Source organism: Montipora foliosa, chromosome 4, assembly GCF_036669935.1.
Source record: "Montipora foliosa isolate CH-2021 chromosome 4, ASM3666993v2, whole genome shotgun sequence".
Lineage (NCBI taxonomy): Eukaryota > Metazoa > Cnidaria > Anthozoa > Scleractinia > Acroporidae > Montipora > Montipora foliosa.
In genome coordinates, this window is record NC_090872.1 from 18680080 (window position 1) to 18700079 (window position 20000).

The 20000-nt window shown below is 38.5% G+C and overlaps 3 protein-coding genes across 5 annotated transcripts in view; 2 read left to right on the top strand and 1 right to left on the bottom strand.

Moving 5' to 3' along the window:
• The window catches only part of LOC138000149 (motile sperm domain-containing protein 2-like), a 36201-nt gene extending 32858 nt beyond the window's left edge, over window positions 1–3343 (top strand). The window contains exons 18-20 of the mRNA XM_068846346.1: window positions 432–558; window positions 1122–1263; window positions 2532–3343. Coding sequence (XP_068702447.1) covers window positions 432–558; window positions 1122–1263; window positions 2532–2666 — 404 coding nt within the window. The 3' untranslated portion in view covers window positions 2667–3343. The remainder of the gene's footprint in view (window positions 1–431; window positions 559–1121; window positions 1264–2531) is intronic.
• A 1898-nt stretch (window positions 3344–5241) lies between these two features.
• On the top strand, window positions 5242–8117 carry LOC137999055 (uncharacterized). The gene is made up of 3 exons (XM_068844883.1): window positions 5242–6033; window positions 6192–6253; window positions 7782–8117. The coding sequence occupies exons 1-3, from the start codon at window positions 5997–5999 to the stop codon at window positions 7932–7934; spliced, it is 252 nt and encodes an 83-aa protein (XP_068700984.1). The 5' UTR covers window positions 5242–5996; the 3' UTR covers window positions 7935–8117.
• A 2966-nt stretch (window positions 8118–11083) lies between these two features.
• Window positions 11084–18158, bottom strand: LOC138000154 (CCR4-NOT transcription complex subunit 7-like). 3 transcript variants are annotated; one of them, XM_068846353.1, is made up of 7 exons: window positions 18001–18158; window positions 17615–17826; window positions 16958–17151; window positions 14362–14523; window positions 13580–13757; window positions 12982–13059; window positions 11084–12383 (listed from the first exon to the last, which is right to left on the bottom strand). In XM_068846353.1, exons 2-7 carry the CDS (start codon window positions 17723–17725, stop codon window positions 12252–12254), a joined length of 855 nt encoding a protein of 284 aa, XP_068702454.1. In that variant the 5' UTR covers window positions 17726–17826; window positions 18001–18158; the 3' UTR covers window positions 11084–12251. The 3 variants fall into 3 exon arrangements, with proteins under 3 accessions (XP_068702454.1, XP_068702456.1, XP_068702455.1); XM_068846355.1 differs by having other exon boundaries at window positions 17615–17842; window positions 18001–18157; XM_068846354.1 differs by having other exon boundaries at window positions 17615–17821; window positions 18001–18130.
• Window positions 18159–20000: the final 1842 nt, after the last annotated feature.

The following is a 20000-nucleotide window of genomic DNA, read 5'->3' on the forward strand; positions in this document are numbered from 1 at the left end:
TCGTGGTAGCACTTACTTAGAATCAATGAGCAAATTTGATCTTCTTGGCAAACACTGCATAAATCTGGCAGAAATGGAAGTTTAAGTGCTTAAAAACTGTGTTCAGTCGCCCTTTTGGACGAGCAGTGAAATACAATCACTTTGAGGAGAAGAACATCGGTTTTAATGCAAAGAAATTCCCCATGCTGTGTTAGAGTTACTTTTTAGCGTTCTTTTTTATTGATGAAATTCCTCGCGGCACTTATTTGCTTTTTGTCCCAAATGCGGAGGTTATTCGAGGACGGCACTTGTTCGGAGGCGGCGCTTATTCAAGTAAAGACGTATGTCCATTCATTGTCCAGTAAACTGCATATAATTTTTATTACTTGATTCGTGACATATCGACTTGAAAAGAATGCATTACGATCAACTGGTGGCTTTTTTTACTGCAGGACATGCTGCGAGTGTTATTAGAGACAAATTTTTGGTGATGTCGACCGAATTAGAGGATGCGAAATCACCGAGTGAACTGGCGGCATTGTGGAAGACGCTACCCAAGACAAACATTGTTGAGCACAGGTATAACTGCGTGTGGGAGGTATATCTTTGGTGTTGTTGGTAGTCAAGGATTACGCTTAGTGATTTGTGCAAAATCTTCCGCTACAGTTTCACCCAATCAGAGCTAGTTAAGCGTAAGGTGCCGTGAATAGGCCATTTTCGAAATATCAATATCCACCTTGATAGCGAGGCAGAGAGGACAAAAAGAATAGAAACACGTTAGAATGAATGTGCGTTTGTTATCTTGCGCGTTTTTATCTCGTTTTTGGCGATTTTTTAAGCGAGCGAGGGCAATCGCGAGGCGAACGCGAACCGCAATTCACGCGAGGGATCCCTGTCCCGAACGAGATTGACCATGTAGTCGTGTGATTGCGCTGCACAGGCAGGCGTAACGAAAGAGACAACCGGCCAGAAGCGCGGGAAAAAATTTGCCTAGTGCGACGCGGAAGTGATAATTATGCAATTTGCGGTGTCAAGAGTGATAATTATGCAATTGCGGTGTCAAGAGGCTGGGGCGTTAAGGCATTGCAATGGTTGATTTAAGATGTGCCGAATGCTTGTTGTCATCATCCATTTTCCTTCAGACTCCGATGCCGATTTGTTGCGTCCAGTTCTCAAACTTCAGGTCAGTATTTTGACATTGCTGATGGAAAGCCGGTTACCTTAGGTATGGCCATGGACAACATTGAATCACTTCAAAGACAACTCAACGATATCGAGAAAAAGGTTGGGTTCAATTTATTATTGGTATTTATCAACATTTAATCCGTTTACGATTAGCATTGGCTTTCTCTCTTAGGTTATAAACACATTGAACACTTCTTTTCTTAACCAAGTGTCTAGTCGCTCTAGCGCTGGAGCACTAATTGGGGACACTGTAAACTGAAATTAACAGTTAACGGAAATAAAGTCAAATGTTGGTTAACTTCGCGTATTTGGTGCGAGGAGCCGCCTTTCTAAAGTCCTGGGCATCCTAGCGTACGCCAGACAAGCAGAACAAAGCGAAACTATCAGGTCGAGACGATAAACTTGATGATTAAGCGAAGACTGAAGAAACTTACGAAATATGATAAATGACGGGATCTCCAAAGGCCCTGTGCAAAGCGTGATATCAGGAGCCCATCAACCGGAGCGTGCAACTTACCTATTTTCTTGCAACGGCGTTTTCACAAGTAAGGTTATTTTTAGATTGAATTTCCCGCGAATGAGACTCCCACAGGGGCCCGATGACCAATTACAAGAAATTAAGCCGACGTCATAGGGTCACCGAACCGGAACTGCCTTTGTTTTTTGACCTAATTCGCGGGAAGGGCTAGTCTAAAAACAAACCTACTTGTAAAAAAAAGGCCGTTTCACAGACGCTGTATGGAAGTTGCACGCTCCAGATGGGCTCCTGGTGATATCTTTTATTAGTATATACTAAAGGAGTGGATAACGTTGAACGCGCCGCGCTGTTATTGGCAACTCAAACTCCCAATGTCCATTGCTACTATTCACCTCCTTCCTTGCCAACAATTTGCTGCAGTTAAAAGTTCCGTTTGACTTCAACTACTTTCCTTTCCCGTGCGCCTTATTACCTCAGAGATATCATAAATGTCTCACTAACCGTGCCGGTCCGTGCTGTTAGTTACGAATCCTCATTTTCCCCATTAATTTATGGGGAAAACCACCGCTTGTTGAACCTGGTAGACGTCCCTGGTTCAACTTCTCGGCTGCACTTGTGCTGTAATAGCCAACTTGTTTACCTCCGACCAGTTTGGATTCGTAACAGTTGTTATAGTTGTTGTTGTGTTCTGTCGTTTCTATGATTGTGTTTCAATGGCCCTAAGAGTGGTCAGTTAAGTATGTTCGTATGTAGTGTACGTTGGACGGGTGAAAAAAGTGTAAAAACGCAAGTGTGGATCAAACCGTCTCTTCCTTTTTGAAAAGTTCGTAATTTTGCGAAACCTGATGACGAAAAAAGTAACAAAACGCTTTTTTTTTCTCCTTCCCAGCTCGACGTCACAAATAAAAGAATTATCCACATGGAGGAAGGATTAAGTGTTTTTATTAAAGTTCAACTGGGATTGTTTTCAGCCATGATAGTTTTATTTGCTATTGTAATGTACTTTTCAATGCACTCGATGTAATGGATCATCAAATATCGATCATTTGAAAAGGTGTCTGAATTGTTATCTTTTCAATATTTTTATCTAGTATATTTTTTAATTTTTTTAAGAAATTCTTTTGTTACATTATCTGTGGTGCAGAGAATCTAACCCGTTTTCTTAGCCATTGCTTACCTCTTTTTTTCAGTTTAAGGTTTTTTTTTGTGTCATCAATAAGTAAACACCAATGATAAGCAGATATTACTTGGCTACAAGCAGCAAGTAAGGAATTCGTACCTGTAGATATAACTTTCAGAATGTGACAAACTCGTATTACAATTTCTTTTGAATAGAACGCAAAAAATGACTTCCAACAATCCTTCCGATCTCTAACGATACTCATCATTCCTCTTCCTTAGAGGAAACAAGTATTTTCTTGTTTTTTTATGTTGATGGAATACAAAAAAGGATTACGAAGTAGCAACCACAACACTTCACCAAAGAACGTGTGGAAACCGCTTCAGGCGTGGAAATGCTCATGACGCGCTTGTTCACTTGTCTCGCTTTTTCTTATTTTTCTGAGGAAAATAAAACTCAAACATAATATATAAACTAAAATAAATTATCCATTTCTATTTTTGTGAAATAAATTATTGTTTCAATGTTATAGATAAAGGTTAAATAAAAGGTGTTTACATTTATTTTCGTTTTTTACTGGTAGACTCGACTGCTTTTTTTCATGTTTGTTTGTTTTGAATAATTTTGGTGCATTTGAGCGATTTTCTCTTGAGTGGCAACTGGGGAGCAAGGTTGGCACAGAAGAGAAAAACTTTCGCCTTACACCTTTGTATCCGTCAACCAGCGTTGATTGCTCCGAGAGGCTTCGGTTTTTTTCCTCTCGCCACAAACCAACGTTTGATTTGATATGATTTGACTTGGTCTGCTTTATTGTCATGTGATTTGATTCAATTTCTCCCAAATTTTGTTGAGCACTTTATCCTTATGCATGCATATTCAAGCGGAAATAAAACACAAGCAGCGGTGACAAAAATGTGATACAAATTATGTTTTACTTGACATTTCGTATGCTTCAACATACATAATCAGAAGTGACACTTAACTGTAAAGTTAGATAACTAATGAAATAAAAAATATAGAAGTTAAGTGACTAATAATAAATAGGCCTTATGTATGATGACGGTATGTGCTCAAAAATTCACCACCAAGCCTCGTTTGCACAAAATTTTTCACATCGTCTTTACACTTAATACTGTTCGTAAGTGGGTTTTCTTTACAAGTTTGTTCCTCTGGGAGTCAGCTCAAGCTAAGGCCCGATTCACACGTACCGGACGAATTTTCTCCGGTTGAAAAATTTGACCGGCCATTTTGTTCGCACGGAACAGTGCAATATTTTCGCTCTGTTCACAGGGAACTGACTAACCGGATTAAAGTTTAACCTTTGTCAGTGGTTCTTACTATCTGTTCATCCGCAGATTGCTACCTTACGAAATCCAAAATGGCGTCAAGAAAGAGAAACGGTAACGATGGTAGCTGAGTTACCACGCATCCATGCAACGACACCTTTGCCGTGCACAAGGTGTTCACAGCGCGCCAGTTAAATTCTCGACTGTACCGGCTAGAAATTAGTCCCCGATTTGGGCGTTCAAATTTTTTAACGATGAGGCGTCTAAATTTTCGTACGTTTAGCGTCCGCGTGAACTTAACCCCTAATTGCACGAATTTTCAACCGGTAGAACATTCGTCCGGTACCGCGTGAATCGGGCCTAAAATTACATGTACACGTTTGATTTTTGAATTCGAGGCTTGGTGGTGAAATCAGTTAGTCATACGTCATCACGCATAAGGGTTATTACGTGATAAAAGTCGAAAAGGGTGACTGTATACAAGTAAAGAAGCAGCTTTTCACTGCTATAACGTACTGTGTTTACTCAAATGAGCGCCGCGGCGCTTATTTAATTTTCGCGCCTCAATTGTGGCGCTTATTTAAAAATTGGACGCCACAGAATTATTTCTGTACGGAGATTAATTTACAGAAACATCTTTTGATGGTCACCATTGCGGCATTTTAATTAATGGTTGAGGAGTGAAATACAATCGCTATGAACTGAAGAACATCGTTTTTGATGCAAAGAAATTCCCCATGGTTTGTTTTATAGTTACTTTTTAATTTTTTTTTAATTTGACGAAATTCCTCGAATAGGCGCCGCATTGGGACCAAGGCGCTTGTTCGGGAGCGGCGCTTATTTGATTACACCTGTATTAAATTTGGTATTCATTCAAGGGCGGCTCACTTCAAAGGGTTAATCAATACAATGGTTATATACATCGGCTCTTATGAAACACGTCACGTCAACTGGTCACAAATTTAATATGGGATAATTTTCACATTTTAGCTGAAGGTCGATCTGATACACATTGATCAGAAGTGTCTCTTTAATTTTACAATGTGTATCAGATCTACCTTAAGCTAAAATTTGAAAGTGACCCCATATTAAATTTTTCATCAGTTGACGTGACGTGGTCCGTAAGAGCCGATGTATATTTAAATCATTGAGTAATCCTTTGAAGTGAGCCGACCTTGAATGAATACGTTAGAAGTGAAAAGCTGCTTCTTTACTAATTTACCCTTTAGCCCTAACTTTACGGTTAAGTGTCACTTCTCATTACGTATGTTGAGGCATACGAAATGTTAAGGAAAATATAATTTGTATCGCATGTTTGTCATCACTGCTTTCTGGCCAACGAAAAAAGAATAAACGAGTGCCCTAGAGTTACAAGTACAAGGGGTTACGTTTATGGAAACGTTGGCGGTGTAGCACTTATATTTGAGAGGGTGATGTGACGTGCTATTTTCTATCCATGAAAACCATGCATGCGTTAGCCCTACTAATGGCAATGGGCCCACTCAAGGACAGAGAAAACCTCTGACCAGGGTGGCCGGTGGAATTGAACCCACGACCTTCGGGGGTATAATCACCGCTGCTCTACCGACTGAGCTATAAGGTCAGACGGGAGCAGGTCGTAGAAATTGAAGATCTCAAATTCACGGCAATGAATATGTACAAGTACAAGGGGTTACGTTTACGGCTAACGCTCACATGGTTTACATGGATAGAAAATAGCACTTCAAATCACACTCTCATTCCCTCTCATAGTTATTCTCTAGAGTTACAGCCAATCAAAACGAGCGTAATTTTAAAACACGTTAACTGGCCAATGAGAGCAAAGATTGTCTTCCGGTGGCGCCAAACCCAAGATCACACGTGAGAGCTGTCAGTGAGAGCTGTCACTGCTAGCTACTGCTCGCGGAGGAGAGCTCTGTCTGGAGATCCGGAATAAAGATAGAAGAAAATGAATAAAGAGCTTATGTACTACTGTCCGGTTAAAGGTAAGCGTTGCGGGAAGGAATTGAGATTCTAGGTGGCCGTTTTGTTTTATTTTGTGGTGAAACGGAAGACGCCGTTGTGATTTGCGAGCTCATAAGTTTCTTCAAGTTCATAACATGGATTGAGCTTATTGCAAACGTTGAAACCTCTAATTTTTTAGCTGATGAGTCAAGACAAGATATGAAAGTACCAAAGATATCTGAGACACAAAAGAACAACGAGGTAACTGTGAAATTTGTGCTCATTTGCTAAATGTTTCTAAACATTATTTGGAAGTTTTTAAAGCCGAGCGCACGCATTCGTGTAATTGTCATAATTCTCACACCTTTGGAGTCTGGTCATTTCGTGACTGAAGGTCGTTTCAGGTTAGCTTAAAACTTATTGTTCCTATACGCCTTGTTAGAAGTATTACAGGCCTTTTGAAGTGCATCCTTCCATGGTTAACAAACTTTAACATTTTTCACCCGATCAAAGTGATCCGATGGAATCATTTTTGTGTGCGCCTTAGTACACTCGGTATCAACCTTTCTCCTTGGTTCCACTAACAGTTTTTCATCAGGCCAATGTGGTTCAAAAGGTGGATTTTAAATAACCGGCGACACAGTTTCGTATATCACTGTTACCTTGGCTTTAAAATTTTAAAAGGACGTCAAGACGTCATTGCCTTAGGTCACACGTGTTTACTATGATAAATAATTTGGGAGCGACTAAGGGCGCTTTCCTTTTGTCACAACTGACCGACCAGACCCGTCGGTACAACAATGAATTTGAAGGAACACTTGCATGATAATTCTTCTGGAGGAGTATTATATATGTCCTCGTCGAAGTGTGTTAATTTGAAGGCGTGGTAGAGTTACTCTTTCCAAATGCCCGGTCTGGCTGGTCAGTTCCGTGAAATGGAAAGCGTCCTGAGTATATTTTACGAAGCATACATAGTATCACAAATCATGCCTTTTTTAAGGTCAGGTTCCCGTAGTTAACTGCCACGATTGCACATTGTGCAAGCAAACAAGTGTCCACGAAAGGTGGGTTAGCCCAGTCCTAACCGCATTTTTTTATTTGATTTATGGACTCACAAATTATTGTGCTCTGCAGTATATGCTGGAAACTTGAATAACTGGAGATTACAATGATGATGATGATGATGATGATGATGATTATTATTATTATTACTATTAGTCGCCAACACGGTTGTCGGTAGTAGTTTTGGTATTTTTCGATCAGGAAAAGGCTTGGTTACCAGCAATAAGAATAACTGAACGTGCTAACTTGTCCTTGTGAATAACATCTCACATACCCACGGCCAGCTCCCATTCTGGCCTTGTAGCTTAGTCGGTAGAGCAGCGGTGATCTAATCCGAAGGTCGTGGGTTCAAATCCCACCCCTGTCAGAGTTTTTCTCTGTCCTTGTGTGTGGCCCAATTCCAATACTAGGGTTGATCCCTGATGGAATAATTGGGTACAAGAACTTCACAGTAGTGTTAGGCCTCGCTCGAACTTGGAATCATTACTCCAAATGCTACTGAAGGACAACAACTAGCGATTACCAAGAATAACTGAGTAACCTACATGTATGCTGCCAATAAAGAGTAAGATTAATCATCCGGGTTATAAATTTTACTAAGGATTTTGGTAAAAACGGGCAGTCAGATCTCGTACTTATTCTAGTCCTCGTCCTAGAATCTAAAGGTCCCTAATTTTATCTTGTGATGCTTTGTGTCATACTTGTTTTTTTCCGATCAATTTTCTAGGAGTGCAACTGTTATAGGTCTCCAGAGACTATACTTTGCAAGCGTTGTGGTGGATCTTTTGTTGGTCGAAAGAGAATCCAGTGTCAGAGACACAAAAACATTATTCATCTTATGGATTGTGCTTACTGTGTTTTCTGCAAGAGGCAATTGTAGAGAAAACATTCTTGATATTTGAACCTTTTGTTTTTCTGACACTCGTAATATTGTTGTTTGTTTTTTTCTTCAAATCCAAAGCTTGTATTTGCAAGTTGGTAAAACATGGTGTCGAGTTTGAGCTAAGAAATGTTATAAATAATTTTGTAAATAAGTGTAATCAAAAATTACAGGGTGAAAGAGTACAATATTTTAGAATAATAAATACTGAAAACATGTTTGAGATAGATGTCTTTGTAAAGCAAGAAATGATTACCCCCTACCATGTTTTTGTTCTGGCATCAGAAAATTTGGTGTTATTGATAACTTGTCTCCTAAATGAGTTCAAGTGTTATTTTTGGTTGCATTAGTGTGCAGGGCTCAAGAAAGAGCTCCTTAGTTCCTCTTTAGCGGCAGACTGTTTGTTGTTTTGTACAGTTGCTACTCAGGACCCATTGAGGTTTTCATATACTGTGCCTTTACCTGGACAAATACTGGAATCTTTGCACAAGTTTAAACTGTCAGATAATGACTTGCCCACTGGATGAAGTTAAGCAACTTTGAAATTCAATCCAGAGGGCTTATTTTAAAAAGGAGAAAGCTGCTTGTACTTCCTTTGGTGAAATACATGTAGCTCCAGTTCTAAGGGCATTTCAAGCTATGAAAAGTTCACTGCAAGTTCTTGTTAAAAAAGGAGAGGAAGTTTTACTGGGATTTCTGGTCATAATGGTAATTATCTTTATAGCCCATTTAATATAAGGTTGAATAAAATTTTTCAATTTTCTGATAAAGTTGGTTGAGCATTTTCATAGCAGTTTTCCATTTTGTGGTGGTGCACTGTAAGTGCACATGTCTTCTCAGGGACCTATTTACCTTAACACATCTACCATGGCACTATAATGATTTACAATACCAAAACAACAACTTGAATCTCCTGGAAAACAAAAGGCAGCTCAGCTTGACAGTTGTGGAATAATGCAGTGTATCCAGTTACTACCACATGTATGCACTGCGTGCCTAGTTTTTGTCAATGCTGCAATGTTAATGTTGGGGTGGAAAAAAGACATTCATAAGCCTTACTTGGGACCAAGATGCAGCTATTACAACAGCTCTTATTATTGGTTCTGAAAACAATAATGGGCGCTGAGGAGCCAGAAGCTGCATCTTATACCAGTCCATTGAAGCTGCAGCATCTGAAACTTAGATCCTTGAGGCTTGAAATTTTTTAGCCTGTGTAGTGGAAGAGTAAAGAGTGTGGATTATAAAAGGAGTGTGCAAAAGAAATAGCAGAAGTTGTATTGTTGGGTAAAGGTGGATAGGATTATCTACTGGGCAAATCCCGGTGCAGCATATTTGCACAATCGTGACCCAATCAAGTTAAACATGGCCATTTCCCTCTAAACGACTGAGCGCAGGGTTTAATACTTGAGCACCTGCCTCTAGGCACTAGCCTGAGCATCAGGTGTTTCTTAGAAGGAGCTACATGACCCCTTATCCCTCAGGAAAGGCTGATACCTCAGATTATTTTGGCATGTGCTTTAGAAGTCATGATGCTTGAAAGTCATTGGGGAAGTCCTTGAATTCTTGTAATGAAAAAGTTTGAGCTTAATAAAGAGCTAAAGAAATTGATGGCCTCATTTGAGCCATGATTGTTCATCTTGCTGAGTTGTTGCCACAAGTATTGACAGTTTTACCATTAGCATGTTTGCAACGAGCCCCTGAGGTCGGCTTGTAAGAGATTCCATGGACATTGAAAACATTGGTGGAGAAGGAGTGGAGTGGATGTTCCTTGATTTGTGGCATCGTAATAAGATCTGGATGGTGAGCAACTGTCCAGAGCGCTACTAGAAACTTCGAGCACGACCGCTGCCTGTGTACCGTAAAACAGCAATGGACGCCTCAATTACAACCAGTGACACGCCATGCCCGACCTGTGGCCGTGTGTGTGCCTCAGACTTTAAACTTCAGAGCCACATGCATGTCCACCGTTGACACTTGTTCATTTCAACTACAACTGATGGCTTCAAACCATCAACTCATTTTGTGCTTTGTTAATGTTATTTTCGAGTTCGAGAGACAACCTATTAAGACCAAAAGAGTAGCAAAATGAGGCTATGACTGAGTGTGTCACTGATGTACTTACGTCATTTTGATGTCTTTGTGAGCTGTTACTGAATACGGAATCTATTATGTTCAATTATGTAATAGAGAATTAAAAGTTTTTGATGATGACAAGATCAGCTATGCATCTATCCTGTCATAAATCATAGATGAGAACCAATCAAAATGTGTGCATCATTGAGCTTATTGTGAAACATCAATTGGATCGCTACACGCCTTGATACTACATGCAGTAATTTCAATAAGTACCCAGAAGTTGGCTACTTCTTTCCCTAAATTGAAGAAATTAAAGCAGGAGGGTTATAAGCTAATTAACCCTTACTCTGTCTAATGCCAGAGTATTTTACTCTTCAATGGGGAACCCCCAGGAGTCAATGGTTTAATCACTCCATGAAAAACTACAATGTATGTTTCAAAATGATTCTTTCAAACCTAAGATTAAAATTCACCTTGGCAGTGACAACATGAAATTGTCTAAACATAATCATCAATTTTGCTTTGAAATGTGGCATTTGGGAGTGTCCTTTTAAAGGCCCAAGATCACCCTACAGGCATAGCATGCTGTGGAACAATAATTATTTTCATATGAAAATCCCAACAAAGCTGAAATTCATTCAGTCAGATCAGTACAATGCAAACTTTTCAAGACAAAAACAAATGGTTGAAAAGCCTGTTGGTTGAAGGTGGGCCTCATTTCAACTTGGGAAAAATCAGAAACAGAAGTGTCTTTGTTTCAGCATCAATTTGAACTTTTAATGACAATTTCCTTCCAAAATCTCCTATAGGAACTACTACTACTACTTACAGAGTTGACGTTTATGAATGTATGTCAATATATCTTTTTACAGAGGTGTAAAAACCGTAGAAACAGAACTTTTAGAGGTCTTTTTCGTGATACATGTCTTCCTTCTTGCTGTTAAAGAGTTGTGCACTTGATAGATAGCAAAAAGAATGATAAAGATGTGGTGAAGCAAATTTTACAAAAAAATATATCCCTCATCAATAATACATCACTCTGCAACTTTGGTAGGAACCAAACACTAATCACATTGGTTCTAAAATGAATTTATTCTTCTGCCAATAAGTATGCTATATAATTTCCTTTTTCCATAACAAACAAGTTAAATCTAAAAACAATATAAAAAGTTGCAACTTCTTGATGATCATAGCTGAAAATTGCGAGCATCCTTGTTCCTGGCTAATTCTCCTTGGCATCCTCAATTCTCATTTAAAACACAACTTTCTATACACTAATTGAAATTAAAAAATGTACTACACTAGGAGAGTTATCAGCTATAACTTAGAAAACCACATATTTCATCAAATTTAAAACTAGAAGTCATGTTTGAATTTATTCTGTGCAAATCAGCAACTGAAGGGTACCATCAGCTTTACCTTTCAAGGAAACTAAAAATGAACAGGAATTGAAGAAAGCCCATTGCAACTGGCAAGAATTTCTTTCGGATGATCCTCTTTGACCTGATTCAGTGAAAACTAGGATCCCATGGGCATGACACTTTTTTGATTAATCAAAGTTCTCTCATATGTGTAGACCATCTCCTCGGAATAATTTACATTGAGTTTGAACATTCAAGAAGAGGGTCCTTTATAAGTTATCAGACCCTTGGGATCCTTGATGTGTGTGATAAAAGAGAGCATCCTCTGTTTGATTTGACTTTGTCAGAGTAGAATCATTTCAAGGTCATGTATAAAAAATGCTGACATTCAAAACAAAAAAAACCTAGGATAGCTGAAGTAACTCTGTTCATTCATCCTTATTTCTGGAGGAAAAGAAGTTTTTCAACAACTTGACATTAGCAAAAGTGCATAAATCTGGGAAGCAGTTTTAATCACCTCCCAACCCTCCATCTCTACAGTAGGCAAAAAAACAGCAGCCTCATAAGAATGATTTCACATGAACGGCAAAACATCTTGTAACTCATAGGGCAATATATATTGTCAACTCCCCAATTAACAATCCTCTATCTTAAAAACTTGCAACCAACACCTATTGGAACAGGAATGCTGGCAAAAACCAAATATTTTGAGACTAAGGAACAGTTAAAAATCTTGTTAAGATTAAAGAAATTAAAATCTGTATCTATGATAGTACAGGAAGTCTTGTACAAGCATATCCTTCGACTTTATCAAAAACTCTTTTTGGAAAATCAAAGGACAAGCCCAAAGACATGACTGTGACAGGATGTATACTTAAGATCAAGAAGAATTATTTGAGTTGCTGTTTGATGCTGGTCCACTATATGCTTGTCCTCCGTTTACGTATGATGTTCCCAAACCATAAAGATGTCCACAATACTTAGCATCATCTATGTTGTCTTCAAAAAACATCTAAAATTTGAACAAAGCATGGAAAATGTATCATTATGAGGCAATGCTCAAGACAGTTCATTTCTATTCGTCATTGTACATGTAGGTAACACAATTAAAACTGTCAGTATTCAGTCTCATGCATACATCGCTAAATCCCAAAAGTACTGTAATAATAAGTAGTAGATAAAATATGAGCGGGAGATCTGTATGGGCGTTTACAATGGCGAGCCGATAGGCGAGCCATTGTAAACGTCCATACAGATCAGACGCGAATATTTTGTCCTGCTTGTGAAATGAATACATTAAATTGAATGCAAAGTATTGTTATTTTAATCATTAGAGATCTGTATCAAAAGTTAATGAAAACTAAATAGCTGGGATTGGTTTGCACCCTCATGAATTATTAATGAGTTTTACAATTATTATTAATTTATAATTATAAACTAATATTTCTAGCAATTAGCATGACAAGTTATCTTATGACTGACACCTACATGAAGGATAAAAGGATAAAAACGCTAACAAAAAGGATTAATAAATTATTGTTGACTGACTGACTAGATCACACATTATGACAACTGTCTGTTTCTATGTTATGTTAAAAATGGGGGCATACTTCTCTCATTCTAAAAAATGCATTTCCAGTTAAAAGACTGTCACTCCCTGCTTGATGTTGGGGTCCTACTCTCTCTAGCTGAAATTCAAAGAACAATACACTGCATTATTTTTGTAGACGTCTCAAACAAGAATTCATTTAAGACTGATGCTACTGCAATAATAAAGTACACAACTACCAGTAATGCAAATAAATTGACTAGTTCATTGTTAGTTCAAGTACACGAATTTTGTACCAATAAATAAAAATGTTTGATTGCAGAGGTTCTCTGAGGACAAATAAAACAAAGCACAGAGATAATCAAAAATTTGAAAACTTTAAGAATCCATCTAGTGGGGAATCAGACCAGTTGGCAATTTTACAGTTGCAACAAACGAGTTAAACCAGAATGAGATTAGCTGGTGATCAGAGCATAGCTTGAATTGGTTGCAGACGCTTCAACTGCTCACTCATGCTTCCTCCCATATGTTCACCTACTTCAGAGGGCCACAAACTTTAAAGAATCTCGATATGCCTTTTTTTGCACATTTACTAATAACAAAATACAAGATTACTTACAGCACTCTACTACAATAAACTAACAACAACTTGTGCATACCTCTAGCAACTCAGCTACTTCCTGTAAACCACCTTTAAGACTTTTACAACTCTTCATTAGGTATTTTACATCATAAATATTTGGAAAATATAACTTCAGAAGGTCAAAGAATTCTGACTCTTCACCAGGTAAGTTCTGTGCTGTGAGGACTTTTAATAAGTATGCAAAATCATAACCGCTGAAAGATAAAAATTAAAAAAGTGTTATGGGAAAGCAACAGAACTGATGCTGCTAAGATACTCATCAGATAATCGATTATTTAGGGACTGAAGACTTGTGGTAACTCATTTTCTCTTATTTGACTTTTCTTTTTCGGAATTCATCTAAAAGGGGACATAGTTTCCGAGTGGATGTGAAAGTTGATGACCCTTTGGCATTCACCCCTGAACATGTTCCCATTGATGGGTAAAATCTGTTGCACTTTAGTAGGCGGGATAAGGTTACCGGTAACCCATCGACATCTCAAATGCCCTGGGTTAAAGGGCTTTCAGCTGATGAACATCCGTAAAAAATTTATGATTAAAGCACTTTTAGAGGCAGTGTGATTCAGTGCTAAGAGTATTGGTCTTGCCCATGGTTGCAACAGGTTTAAATCCAGCTTATACCACTGGCTGGAGCCATATTCAGAAGTACAAGTTCCAAATTCAGTTTTACCACAATTTCTTGGTAACCAAGTGGTTACCTCCTAAATATCAGTTGGAGAGGTATACTTTCAGGTAAAAAGGACTGCACTTTGGCTATAAACAAAGTATTCAATCGCCATATGTCTAGTACAACTTTACCTGTGAAATGATAACCACTTGACATCTTCGTTAAGTACAAGCCCTGATGTTATTAGAAGTTCCGCAAAATCGCTGACATCGATTCCTTCTTCTTCATGTCTTTTGAACTGGATGCCAGCTCGATTTAGTAAATCTATAGAGTCCTGTGCATACATGTCTTCTCTGAAATAGGAGATAAATTGAAAATAATCTTGAGAAGTTTTCCTCTAAGTCATTTGGGCTTCATAATGATAATAATTATGAACTTTCACAACAAGAAGTTTTAGAAGCTATAATGCAGATGCATTTCTGCTTGATACTTCTTGTGGACCTTGGTCTATTTTGGAAGTATTCAATGAAGTTGATGACAAATTCAATGCATGTGAGTCTTAGTGAGATTCTCGATCATCACACTCCACTTACATGTAGGACCTCCTCAAAGTGCGCAACTGGTGTTTTAGAAATCGGTTATTGCTAAATCCAGATAAGATGAAATTAATCATTTTCGGGAGCCGACTGATGACTTCAAAACTTCATGACTTTCGTTTGTCTCTGATCGGAAAGGACATCTACCCCGTACAATCAGCTTAAGACCTTGGCGTAATCCTGGATCCAAACTTGTCTTTCAACAATCATATTACGTCAACCGTGTCAAAATGCATTGCACGCCTTGTGCAAATTAACCATGTCAAACATTGTCTCGACAAAAGCTCACTGTTAACTGAAATAAATGCCCTACTTTTCAGTAAAATTTATTACTGTTCAAATGTTTGGGCCAACATGACTGATAAGAATATACAGAAATGGCAGGCTGTTCAAAACTTTGCCTGCCAGATTGTTAGCGGCACAAGCAAATACGATCATGTAACTCCCCTATTAAAAAGGCTGTCCTGGCTGGCTACCTGTTAAGGAGCATCTCCTTTATCGTCAAGCTAACATGGCCTTTTAAGGCCCACCTTCAACTGACAGGTTTTTCGACCATTTGTTTTTGTTATGGAAATTCGCATTTCTTATCATTGCAATCTGATTGGATGAATTTCAGCTACTGGCGGGATTTTCATACATGAAAATTCTACCACAGCACGCAACGCCTGTCGGTTGAAGGTGGGCTCTTCAAATGAATGACAGGGCAAGCCTCTAAGAATTTAACAGACCAGTTCATTACCCGAGAGCAAGTAAGCAAATGTAAGACTACGAGCGAGAAACTTAACATTCCTCTTTTTAGAACAGCTTCCAGACAGCAAACATTTTATTACAGAACCATCCGGCTGAGAAACGATTTAGAACCTTCATTTTGTTCCAGGTATTTCCATATCATTTAAGGTGGCTCCCTAGAGTATTTGCGAATACCCTCACTACAGGGCATGAGTTACAAAAGGAAACCTAGTTAATTTCTCTTAAAGTTTTTCCTGTAGAGATTTACCAGCATGGGTACCAATATAATAAGGCTTATTTTCTGGGTGTTAATTAATTTTTTTTTTTAACCCTTTGACGTCCAAACCGGCCTAAACTGGCCAGACTTACCCTGTCTAACGCCGATTTTACTCGTCAATGGGGAACCCCCGGGAGTCAATGGGTTAATTATGGCTGTTACCATGGCAACATCACATCTACTGACAGCCAAATATATTCTTCTTAATTTTTTGACCTAAATTCCTTAATATTTATGCTTTTCTTCGGTGAAACTTTTTTTATTCTTTGCCACATTATGGAAATAATGTTGCCTGACATTTTAAAGTGTAAAAAGTCAAGTTCGTAACCATACGGTTTTGCCAGTATTGTGTAATTTGCCATTTTTCTAAATATATTTGAGTAGCCCTGACAGATTTAAACAAATGCAAGTATAGGGTACATTTATAGGAACTGTATGTGTCAAGAACTCAGCCAATTTTTAGAAACATTTACCAAAGGGAACACAAGAAAATTAGCAGTTAATTTTTCAGATTTGATCACGCTGACGTCACAAAATTCAGAAAAACATTGCATGATTCAGGCTTTACGCGCCATACTAGTGCCCAGCTAGCGCACAGCCCAAAAAATCTGGGGAGCCTGGTTAAGTGTCAACTGTATTTAGTGCTGGGCACTAAATTTGGACACTGCACAGAAATCAAATCAAAATGTACCCTGGGTACCAGAGAAGACCTCTGGCATCCAGGGTAATCAAAATGCAACCAATTGCCAAAAATAGAGAGGAAAAGCATGAAGTTTACGTCAACAGCAAACGTTGGGGTGAAATAATTAGGGTTTGCCAAAAATGTAAGAACCCTGCTTGATACTAGCTCATTTCTGTCCTGTTACACTGTAGCTCCAGATATCAAGCAATTCTCAAAGGCACAAGACAAGTTAGAATGACAGAATTTTCACGCTTTTATGATAAGCCAGAGCCTGCCGTTTCCTGTTTGCCGTTGGCCATAAACGTTAGAGCCCAGGGGGCAAATTCAATCATATCAACGATGCAGGAAAGTTTAACTACAGTTCTTTTTTTGTACCGTGACAATTTTCACTAAGATTTTAATACAGCAATTATCTCTCACAAAATACCCTGAGGCATATGTCAAAGAAAGTCATAGGTGTGTGAGCATATTCCTCATAAATTCACATGTATAATCTGACTTACGTTAGGTTAAACTTGAAGTTAAACTGACTAGTAGCTCCAACAGGGGCTTGTTGTCCCTTTTCATTGTAAAATGATAAGCCAAGTTGAATGATCTTTAGCAAGTCCACATTACACCTGAGAAGTTGGTATTGATAATCAGATGTGCTACGAAACTCTCCAATAGGTCTTGCCACAACACCAGGAAATTCTGTATCCTGCAAGAATCATAAGTCAAAAAAATATTAGACAATTTAACCTTAGACCTTCTAGCCAATCTCAAATTCTAGGAAGACCTTACATGTTTCCTATGTAAAAATAGTCTCACTTTTTTTCCAAGATATTGCATCAAGAGCAATGCATTCAATGAAATCCTGTCCCACAACAGCTATTTTGAGTGTAGTATGGATAAATGTCCCCTCCATTTAACCCATTTACTCCTGGGACTGACGGCATCCTTGAGCAACAAGCTCAAGTTACCTGAGTATGAACGATCCATGAATTCAACAAGGGCTGCTTGTTGAACACCACTGCACCACCCCACAACTCTCTAGCTGTACTTGCTGAATTGAATTATGTTTTCACAACATTTTGTAACTTCAAGTGAATCTTCCACCTATACCATGGCAAGTTCAATAACAACTCTTCAGGAATCAGTTCTACTGTGGTTATAACACTCACCATAGCAACATAGGGATAATTTTCGACTATATCTCGAATTTTGGCGAATTCCTCCTCCATGTTATTTTTCCATACATCCCTTATGTTGAAATTCGTCACGTTGGATGGCATTGTATTTCTCTGTCACAGCCACAACTCGCTTCCAGGGTCAACTCAAAATGTGTCTGTGCATCCGTAGATTCCCTTTTCATCCATGCAAAATAAACCCTACCCTACATGAAGCGAAATCTAATGAGAGAACAACAACGAAACATCGGAAAAGATTTCTATAAATGAATTACCGAAAATTAATAAAATTTAAAGTTATCATGTTCACCAGTAAATTTACAGACTTTACGACATAAGTTCTTAATTTTCATTTTTTTTCTGAAAAGCATACCGCTTACCCTCTTCTCCAGAACTTTCTGTGTGAAATCCAAAGAAGCTCTAAATAAGAGTAAATGTTGTGATCATCAAATATCCTCGGCCCAAAATGTTGTCTCTTTCTGTTTAAATCGTCAATATGGCGGCCGCGCATTCAAATTCATTCTTTTGTACGCATTCATTTTTTGGGAAAGCCGCTGTTTAAAGCTTTTAAAGAACGAGTGGGGAAAATTGGAAAACAAATTTTGTTTTCCAATTTTTCCCCATTCGTTCTTTCGAGGAGTATTTGCTATTCTGTTTTTTGCTTCAAATTTTTAATGGTAGTTTGCGAACAACTGACTGGCAAGTTTGAGCTTGAATTTCGATCGAAGTGTTGTTTACCCTAAGGTAACAACAATTTTGGTATTTTACGGACCGCCGTCACCAGCATTCAAAAGGACCAAAAATCCAACGAGAGGTGGTCGAGGAGAAAATGACGTCAAAAATTTACTCCGTGATTGAATGCAGTGAATTTAGCCCATATGGCAAAGCTCCAAAGCCCACAACGCCAATGCTGTGTGCTAAATCTGTCTATTTAAAATGGAGACTAGCTCCAGTGAAAACTGGTTTCTTGTAGGTCGCATTATATTAGGAGCTAATGGGATCGTGACTAATATTCTTAATGCCACTTATTCTAGAAAAGCATTAGATCGGCTTTAGTTTAGATAAACTTATAAGCAACTGCTGGCGCCGACATGTAGGTTGCGGGTGAATATGAGTTATCTCTAGTTCAGTTTGCCTGCAGCTAAGATAAATACTCTTTTTATTACTAATAATGGAAAAATTAGCCCGGTGTCCTCTGATGGTTCTGGTTGATACTGTTGTTTTGACTACTGGCTTCTCGGTTTTCTTTTATCTAACTGATATACTCTGTTCAACGAGGGATAGTCTTTCACCGTTACAACACATGGTTCTGAAAAGTTTGCATTTGCAAGATTGGGGAGCAAACGATGTCCATAAGATTAGAAAAGCTTTGTTACTCTATGCTCTTCAGTGTCGCTTGTTAGATGGAAGAGAACAAATTGGAGACCAATTTTTTCGTACAGTCTTGGACTTCCAGGTGTTTCCTTATCTTTTAGCATTCTATTCGATTAGCGACGGGAAGGATTGAAGTGAAGAAACTACATCCTAGAAATAAAACAAAACATTTTTTGGTGTTGATTACGGTAGGTAGACTATTTTTGTTTAAATTAGAGGCTTAGACAACAATGGGCTTTCAAACCTTCGTAAAACTTGCCGAAAAGGATCATGTGAGCGGCGCTTGTGAACTGAGAAAGTGCTGTTTCATTTCTTCGTCGCCTGCGGACATATGGTTTGCGCACTAAACATGACGTAGGCGGTAACTTGATAAGAAACTTGAGACTGGCATGACTTCTGCATAAGAATTCGGTTCATGAATTGTCTATTGAGAAATGTCGCTAAATAGTTGGAAAAATTTACAATACGACGCTTCTTCGAGATAACAAAGGACGCTTTTTTCTTTTAAAAAATAAGCAAACATTTCTTTGTGCTAAACAACAAGGAAGGCCGCTCTGATGGATTCCCTAATCGATATCATAAACGTGAAGTTATCTCCCCTCGAGGCAAGTCATTATGATGGACCAAAAAGATGAAAGTTTTTTTTTCTTATGGAGATATAACTAGCTCAATAATAATAGATCATCAACACCGAAAAGCGACAAATAACATCCCCTTGATTTTTAACCGTGTTTTGGGAGAGATTCGTTTTTTGGGCAGAGTTTCTGCGTTAAACATAGTTCTTGTGAAAGTTGCGATATTCTTCTTCAAATAAATTAAGGAAAACCTCTTAAATGCAAAGAAGGTATTTGCAGATACATATATAGTCTCCCATACTAGCAGCGGACGGGGTTGGCGCAGTGGTAAGATCTCTGCCTTCCAACCCTAAGGTCCCGGGTTCCATTCCTGGTTCTGCCGAGACTGAAATATTTGGCGACCTTCTTTCCCGCAAAAGTTCACTCAGCTT